We start from the raw sequence: 10,000 nt of genomic DNA on the forward strand, positions 1-10,000 counted from the left end.
ACCTCTCCCTCGACGGCATCAATGCGCACCGGCCCCCCTCACAGATATGAAACCCCGCTTGCTAGATCAACTGGTTATTAAAAACAAAGCTCAATAGTTCTCTAGCCATCGCTCATCGTCTCTTTTTAACCAAATCCAGTGGCTAGCCTTCTCCACTGTATTTTGGATATCGGACTGATTTCCACTCCCGCGAGAGCAACTTTACTCCTCATCCTTTCGGGATTGATAAAATAAAGTACTTGTCAAGAACTGGAACCGGCTGCTAGCCTTGTGCTTTGATAAGAACAAGTTATCATTGTTGCTGTTGGTTGTGGTAGTACTGTTACTGTCGTTGTTGTTGGTGGTGGTCTTGGTGAGGGTGTCAGTGTAATGTTACCGTTGTTGATATCTTTGCCAGTATGATTGTTGTTTAGCTCTAAGTCAGCGCTGATCAAGTAGACATTCCAGTCATGGCCATCCTGTCTATTTAAGGCTTATCTAGAACTATCTTCTCTAATAGGTAACCTTCCTATTTATAAGACAGTGCTGTTGGCTTTTGACAGGAACTAGCCTACCATTTCCAGTCGGTTGGACGACCACGTAGATGCTCCCTCGTTGGCTCGTGGCAGAGTATTCTAGAGTGGCGAAGGTCTAGGTGAGAAGGATTGCATAGAAAATTTAGTGGGTAAAACACAAACGTAAAGACGGCAAAGGAAGGTGCAGATGAATTGGTTGGCTTGGGTGGAACGGTACACTACTTGCTGATTAACAGAAGAAGTATCTGTTGCAAGAACAGTAAAAGAGAAAGCAAGAGAAGATGCAGATTGTATATGAGTCAATAACTACAGTGTATTGGTTAGTAAATATTGGATATTGTTTCGAGCATTGGCGTAAAAACCTGTCGACCGTAAATCAATATTTGGTCGAGATGTTCTCTATATTGATATACAATGTAAGAGAGATCATAAAAGTGTGTTTTAATTTATTATCAAAACCAAATAATATTCAAAGTAATTTTTCAATCTTTACCATTTGATTGTTATCCGGATTTCTCTCTCAAACTATTGATAAGAAAAGACGACGTTAAAATATTTAAAATATCATTAAATTCTCAACAATTAATTTTCAAGCTATTATTTGTAATAAATCTATATCGGAAACAGTATCATCATTGCGTGTTGTTCGCGTGAAATATTAAAAAGAGCATTTTTAGAAGCTGCCCATTCTTTATTTGAAAATATTGATAACGAAGAAGTGGGAGTGAAAACATAGTACATGATATAAATTTCCAGCTTCAAAATCGACTTTTAATACGTGTTTGGTTTTCGCTTCAGTTTGGTAACTTAATTGACACGTGTGGCATGGCACATTTAAACATATTTTTACATTTGTTTTTTCCTGATACCGGTATAAGGGAAGAACTGCACAGCATTATCCCTATAAAAGGAAGAAAAATTAGAGAAAATATATATAGTTTTTTTTCTTTTGAACTTTCATAATATTGGGGAAAATTTATCAATAAAAAGGAATCATGCATTTACTACAACAGATAGCACACCTATTATGATTGTAAGTCAAAATAGCTTTATTATACATTGTAGGAAAGATAAAGGATTTTCAGATTTCATTACTTGGCGTTGTATTATGCTTACAAGCATTATGCATGTAAAATACTAGCATTTTGTAAGTATAAATACAGGCATCATATGGGAAAATGTTGAACTTCGATGAAGGGATGGTTGTAACCTCAAAAATGATTATACACTCTATTGAAGCTAATGTAGAGTAAAAGAAAATATTTAAATGTCTTTTGGGAGAAGGTGATGCACATTATGAGGATTTACTTCTATATAATGAAGGGCTGTAGTCGAATAAAGAATCAGTTCAAGTTAGATTCAAATTTGAAGACAAGGAATGATTTTGAAAGTTAGCATTTTAACGGATGTTTGCTAAATGAATTGAATATATATATATATATATATATATATATATATATATATATATATATATATATATATATATATAATACAGGATGGGACAAGAACGCAAAACATCCAGACAGTTAGGTGATACAAGAAAGGGACAAAACACACAGATAGACGAAACAAAGAAAACACGGACATGTCATTCGGAGTTTTCTCTCTTCAGTCGAGATCCAGATTATCTTTGCAATTTCGGCTGGTTATTCTCGATATTGCTCCAATCTGGTCAGACCCAAGGAAAAACTAAGCTAAGAGCATTAGATTCCTTGGGAGAAAGCAGCGAATGTATACAAAAACAAGGACGGAAAAAAAAACGAACAATGTTACACAAATGCAATAAAAATAATAACAGGACATAACAACAGATGTCTTTCGACTGGACAAATAAAATTAAGCTGGCGTATATGGAAATAAGGCCTTACAGCCGGGATACAAGATTTCACAGGCACAGGAAGAAATAACGATGTTGCACGCACAGCGGCCGCCCAGTCCCATAAATTCTTTAAAATGAAATTAGTTTTGTGGCTAACTCAACTTCGTAAAAAAGATCTCGCGTTTTAAATAAGATAAATTTGATGAGTTTATCCAGTGGTTCCCAACCGATTTTTGGCCATGCCCCACCGAATCATTTCTAAAATCCTGATGCCCCCTTGTGATATTTAATCTTTGTTATTCAAAATTTGGTTAATGTTTACAATATTACCCGGAAAAAAAAAAGAATGCAACGGACGTAAAAGACATGTGTAGGAAACGAATATGAAAAAAAAAATGCGCGGAAATTAACGGCGGCGGATGGGGGGGGGGACTTCGGAAAATTCACAAGAACGAGTTTTTCCTTCATAACTTTTAAGAAGATGTTGTTTTTTTTTTAAATGAAATTTTATATAAATACCTTTCAACCGGCATAGATTACGATTATAAAGAAATTTGTGGGAAAATCCTTTCCGAGGGGTGGGGAGAGGACTTCGGAAAATTCACAAGATTCGAGTTTTTCGCCCATAACTTAGTGACAGTTTATCGTGGACAGCGAGTATAAATCCAAATTTTAAATATTCCTCTGAATATTGACGAACTTTTTTTACTTGCATTACTCATTTTATGTATTTTTGAATCGGCATAACTACAGATTTCTGTGCCCCCGTCTTTGGATGATCATAACTTTCAGAAAAATGGATATTTTTAATGAAATAGCCTACAAATATGTGTTATATCATGTAGATCCCGAATATACAAAAGTTTTTTGGGAAAAGTGTTTTAGGAGGGGTTGGGGTGGGGAATTTCGGAAATTCCACCGGAGTCCACTTCAATTCGTTTTAACTTTCAAGAAAATGTATATTTTTTAATGAAGTTCTCTACAAATATACCTCGGACTATGTAGATTCCGAGGACATAGGAATTTTTTTGGAAAACAATTGGGGCTATTTTTGAGAATTGTTCCCCACTCGCGGGTGTTTCTGAACAAGTCGTCCATTTTTGTTCCATTTTCTCCGTTTTGTGCGTTTGTGCATCCATAGATTTCTAACACACACACACACACACACACACACACACGCGCGCACACACACGCATTTGTAATTACCTACATGTTTTCACATACCACTAGTTCGAAGGAAATAATCTTATTCCCTCTTTAGTGACATCAGATCTTATGAATGATGTAAACGACCTATTTTTGAGAATTGTTCCCCACTCGCGGGTGTTTCTGAACAAGTCGTCCATATTTGTTTCATTTTCTCCGTTTTGTGCGTTTGTGCATCCATAGATTTCTAACACACACACACACACACACACACACGCATTTGTAATTACCTACATGTTTTCACATACCACTAATTCGAAGGAAATAATCGTATTCCCTCTTTAGTGACATCAGATCTAATATGATGAAAACGACCTGTTGTCTCTAAAATGTCAAAAATTTGATGAAATTGTCCATAGAAGGGATGTAAAGAATTTTTTTGTAATAACTCATTTTCGAATTATTTTTTAATAACTCATTCTCATTCTCGAATTGCCCCCTTTCTCTTATTGGTATATTAATCATTGTGTACAAAAGGTATAAATTGAACATAAGCCTACGCATGCCTCACCAAAATATTACCATGCCCCACGTTGGGAATCACGGAGCTTACATAAAGCGCAAATAAATTAATTTGTAAACAGTTTAGGAAAATACACGGAGTCAATTTCATAAACGATTTCATGATTTTAATACGACTTCTAAAATATGTAGCTTTTTCCTTTCGTTTAGTGAAAATACCATGGAAAATATGGAAAATGAATTTGGAGAGATGCTTAATATGGATGTTTGATGATTCAAAAATACAAACGACTTATTTACAAAGAGATATTGTTTTAATATCTAACACGTTTGTGGTTGTCATCGAGTTTTGTCAAGTATCAACATTTGGAGGATATTTATCATGGAATTGTCATCTTTTAATAGTACATGTATGAGTCAAGCATTTTCCCTCTTATGAATCGTTTGAATCATAACACTAGTCAACAAAATAAAACTTTTATTTTCTGGCATAAAATCTTAGAGCTGTTTTAGACTAATTTTTGGGCGCTGATTCCGAAACTAACTTAAGATTTGCTCTAACACATTACATTTTTGTGTCATCGGTATATATCTTTATTTACTTGGAGCATAATACAAGTTAATTTTACTCCACTATTTTTTTTTTGTTGGAATTTGGGCTGGATTGTCATGCGAATTTTGAATATGTTCAAGCTGAGTTTTGCTTTAAAGCCCTTCCTCTTCTTTTCAGGTGTGAACTGAACCACTGTGATCTAGTTATGGATACAACATCAAAAATAAGGACGTCCTGCAATGACTCTGATATCTTCTGTTATGTTTGTGGAAACTTCACTCCACAGGCTCAAAGGCACAACATTAATAACTTTGTCAAGGTGTATCTTGCTTACTTTAAAGTAACACTTAGTAATCAAGATAAAACCTGGGCTCCCTTCACAGTTTGCAAAACCTTTACTGAAACTTGGTGTGATGAAGCAATTCATCAAAGCTCTTGATCACAGTGAAGACTGCTTCATATATATACAATTACTGTGTCCTTAAGTTTGCGAGGGGGAGACAAGCTCCTCCACTCAGCCTACAGTAATTGTGTCAAGGCCGACAGGAAGCGGTTCAGCTTCCTAGGGCTAAACGGCAGTAGTGTGTTCCCTTATTGGGATTGTCACATTAAGTTGACAATATACTACAACTTTATCGCTCCACTACTGCTTAAATCTCTCTGAGAGATTTAGAAACATTATATTTCTAATTATATATATGTATATATATATATATATATATATATATATATATATATATATATATATATATATATACAGGGTGTCCACAAAGTCTGGGTACATGGGGATAAATTATTATTTCTTATATTTAATTGTTTATGTTATGATATTATTTACTCCATGTACCCAGACTTTGTGGACACACACCCACACACACACAGACACACACACACACACACACACACACACACACACACACACACATACATACATACATACATATATATATATATATATATATATATATATATATATATATATATATATATATATATATATATATATATATATATATATATATATATATATATATATATATATATATATATATATATATATATGTAGACAACCTTTCCAAGTCTCAGTGATGAGAAGAAGACAAGAATATTTGATGGACCTCAAGTAAGAACACTCCTTAGGGATTCACATTTTGTTACAACAATGAGTGCGGCGGAGGCTAGAGCTTGGAATGTCTTCTCTGATGTGGTTCAGAATTTCCTCGGGAACAGGAAAGCTGACAATTATCAAAAGACTGTGGAGGAGTTGCTCTTGAGTTTGCAAGCTCTTGGATGTAGAATGAGCATTAAATTACACTATTTACACAGTCAGTTGGGTGATTTTCCAGAGAACCCGGGTGATGTTAGCGAAAAACCAGGCGAACACTTTCATCAAGATGTAAAAGTAATGGAAGAACACTACCAAGGCCGATGAGACTTAAACATGATGGTAGATTATTGCTAGAGCTGGATGAGAGATATTCCAGAAGCTGTGCACAAGAGATCGTCAAAAAAGAGGAAGTTCTTGCAGTAATAAAATGATCAGAATGAATGACCACCATGAATAGAGATTTTGTAATCACATTTTGTTATAACCAAGCTTAATTCTTACTTGTTGATGTGCATTTACTCTCTTTCTGTTTTGGTTTATTAAAAATTACATAGGTGCAGGAGTGGCTGTGTTCTGGGTTCATTCCCACTGCGTGGCACCTTGGGCAAGTGTCTTCTACTATAGTCTCGGGTCGACCAAAGCCTTGTGAGTGGATTTGGTGGACGCAAAACTGAAAGAAGCCCGTCGTATATATGTATATATTATATGTGTGTGTATATGTTTGTGTGTCTGTGTTTGTCCCCTCAACATCGCTTGACAACCGATGCTGGTGTGTTTACGACCCCGTAATTAGCGGTTCGGCAAAAAAACCGATAGAATAAGTACTAGGCTTACAAAGAATAAGTCCTGGGGTCGATTTGCTCGACTAAAGGCAGTGCTCCATCATGGCCACAGTCAAATGACCGAAACAAGTAAGAATAAAAGAGTATGTTTAATTCTTTCTTTATGAAATTTAAATAGCTGTTTCTAGCAAAATTAAAAGATTTTATATCTCAAAAATCTGATGTGATAGACAAAATCTGATGCCGGATTTGGATTCAGCACCCCAAAATTAGTTAAAAACCATCGATAAACCTTGTGCCAGAAAATATGTGTTGACCAGTGTAATAAACCTAAAAGCGACCAACAAAGACTATCCAACATATTGATGACTGCTTACGTTTAACTTTTAGTCATTCTGAAACTGATTACGTCTATAATGTTGGAAGGCCATTGATTCGCATTGATTTCACTAAGATAATATGAAAATACACTTTCTTTGCAATGTATGTGTATATGTGTATGTGTATGTATGTGTGCGTGTGCATACATGCATACATAGATACATAGATACATACATACATACATACATACATACATGCATGCATGCATGCATGCATGCATACATGCATACACACACACACACACACACACACACACACACACACACACACACACACACACACACAGACGCACCCACTATGTTTAACAGCTGTCGAAAATCATACAAATTAACAGTAGAAGTACCAGATATTTTACTACCCATCTACGTAGGGAAACCATTTTTAGGGAAACCATTTTTAGGGAAACCACTTAAAATATCGCATTATGGAATCGGTCATTGAGAACAGCTTCACACTTCCTGAAAGTAATGTCCAACGTGTTAATTTTCATGCTACGTGAAATAGCGATTTTACAATTGAATTAGATACCAAACAGTTTCTTCGTACTTACAGGATTAAAACCAAGAACAAAGAAAACCTACTTTTATTTTAATAAACGTTGGGAGTGTCTAGTCTAGAATATACTAGCTATGTCGTACTAGATCCGTAATCAGTGTTGAATGTGGGTCGGAATGAGTTGTGTAGAAGGAAGAGGGCAACAGCTGATCAGGTAAGGATTCATGTCTATTATAGTTAACACAAGATGCGTTCAGGTCAGTTCTTTTATTCTACTGAATGATTGTCGACAAATCAGCTGATATACCTGCGTCACGTCACTTCTTAGATCTATATCGTTGATTATGGGAATGGGAAGCACACGTATATAGACATTGACATGCATACAAACACACATAAGCAAGCACACATGCACGTAGACAAGCAAACACACACAGAGGCACATATATACATAAACACATATACACATATGCATATACGCACATATATACATAAACACATATAAAAGCATGTATGTATATATATGGGGATACACACATATAAAAATACATATATATGCATATACATATATATTTTGTATATACACGTAAATTAGGGTGCATATATAACTGTATATATATATATATATATATATATATATATATATATATATATATATATATATATATATATATATATATATATATATATACATATATATATATATATATATATATATATTATATATTATATATTTATACATATATCTAATACATATATATACAACCTGGCTGTATGGTAAGTAGCTTGCTTCTCAGTCACATGGTTCCGGGTTCAATCTCACTGCGCGGCACCTTGGGCAAATGTCTTCTACTATAGCCTCGGCCTGAATAAAGCCTCGTGAGTGAATTTTGGTTGACAGCAACTGAAAGAAACACATCGTATATGTATATATGTGTATATATATCTATGTGTGCGTGTCTTTGTGACTGTGTTTGTCCCCACCACCGCTTGACAACCGGTGTTGGTGTGTTTACATCCCTGTAACTTAGTGGTTCGGCAAAAGAACCGATAGAATAAGTACTAGGCTTTTAAAAAGTCTTTGGATCGATTTGTTCGACTAAAACCCTTCATGGCGGTGCTCTAACATGGTCGCAGTCAAAAGACTGAAAAAAGTAAACGATAAAAGATATATACAGACAAATATATATGTTTACATACATTTATACATACATGGTCCATTTGAGTAGGGAGTTCATGTTGAGGGAGTTGTATCCAGGCATAGGTGGTATTCCTTGAAGAAGATTGTCCAGATTCCGTTTAAAGGTGATGGGATCCTTTTCCTCTTTGATCTGTTTTGGGACAATGTTAAACAGGGCAGTGCCTGTTGAAGAAAAGAAATTGTGTTGCAGTATATATATAAGAAATGATTAAGATTCAGTTGAATTAGGCACTTAAGTTGAGGCACCAAGACAGCATGGCAACGTTTTGCGACATCACTGTTTAGTCAGCTTTATACTTTTATCACTTTGAGAGACATTTTCTTGGCATTCGGTGATTGGGAATCTGTTACTGACGAGGCGAAAATTACGCCGAAATCACGTGATGCCACAATCCAGTCCACCGGTGCTAACGAAATTCCGTCTGCCGATATAATCTGTGCTATTTCGCACTAGATGAGTATGCGAAATGGCCTCTCTCTAGACGTATACTGTAGCTTACGGTGTTTCAAAAAACAACATATCCAAGTCAAATTAGATGTTAAGATGTATGTATGTGTATATATATATATATATATATATATATATATATATATATATATATATATATATATACACACACACGTTTATGTGTGTATTGACTGTATGCGTGTGTGTGTGTGTGTGTGTGCGTGCGTGTGCGTGTGTGTGGGTTATGGGTGGGTGGGTGTGTATGTTTACTCATATAAATATGCTGAGTACATACATACACTGATTATACATGTACATATGTATGTTTACATATATGTATGTATGTATGAATGTATTTATGTATGAATCGATGGATGGATGGATGTATGTACGTGTGGGTGTTTTGTAACAATAGAATCCTTGATCTTATTATCTAGAACACAACATTATCTGAACAATATACAATATATTCAGCTAATCAGATATAAATATGAACATGAAACCCGACCTTCACTTACATATGCTTGTTATAGTTTATAGCTCAATGAAAAGACAATAACCTCTAAGAGACATGGGTTACTGCTTGATTATTTACAGGCAAACTCATCACTAGTTAGATGCCCCCTTACTGAGGTACATAGACAGCTATAAAAAGGTGTCTCCTTATGATTTCGTCAAGGGCAACGTGGTAACACTACTCATGACCATTTCCAGATAAGGATCGCGAGGGAACCTATCACAATCTATGATTTTCTCCGCTAGGAAGAAGTGCGTCAAATTTCGTGGTATTTATCCTCAAATTAAAAATATGCTCCTTTACAGAAAAACCTAGTGCCGAGTGGTGATGTTAAGATAGTAGCTCTAGTTCTCTATAGCTGCTGATTCTTTTGAATATGTACGAATATACACGAATATATGCGTAAACGAGCTCATTTTTTCCTGCATATTCTAGAGAGGGCTTTAGCCAACAGGTTTTGGGATCTGATGATATGCCACACAGCGAAGGCCTTTATGGACGTGAAACCTAAGG

At 35.3% G+C, this 10,000-nt stretch overlaps 1 protein-coding gene and 1 long non-coding RNA gene across 3 annotated transcripts in view; one reads left to right on the top strand and one right to left on the bottom strand.

Annotated features, from left to right (window-relative positions):
• LOC149137214 (uncharacterized) overlaps positions 1-5,190 on the top strand; it is a 6,837-nt gene extending 1,647 nt beyond the window's left edge. The window contains exon 2 of the mRNA XM_089347587.1: positions 4,733-5,190. Within this exon, the coding sequence (XP_089203713.1) occupies positions 4,733-4,994 (262 nt within the window). The 3' untranslated portion in view covers positions 4,995-5,190. The remainder of the gene's footprint in view (positions 1-4,732) is intronic.
• Positions 1-10,000, bottom strand: part of LOC106879348 (uncharacterized) — a 43,710-nt gene that overhangs the window by 4,780 nt on the left and 28,930 nt on the right. Inside the window, exons 2-4 of one of the 2 annotated variants that reach the window (XR_016240726.1) lie at positions 8,522-8,684; positions 8,088-8,225; positions 1,186-1,416 (exon numbers count right to left, since the gene is read on the bottom strand). This is a non-coding gene — a long non-coding RNA (uncharacterized LOC106879348). Of the gene's footprint in view, positions 1,417-8,087; positions 8,226-8,521; positions 8,685-10,000 lie in introns of both variants that reach the window. The other variant, XR_016240725.1, reaches the window with a different exon arrangement.

Source organism: Octopus bimaculoides, chromosome 2 (genome assembly GCF_046866305.1).
Source record: "Octopus bimaculoides isolate indiv1 chromosome 2, ASM4686630v1, whole genome shotgun sequence".
In the NCBI taxonomy this organism is placed as follows: Eukaryota; Metazoa; Mollusca; class Cephalopoda; order Octopoda; family Octopodidae; genus Octopus; species Octopus bimaculoides.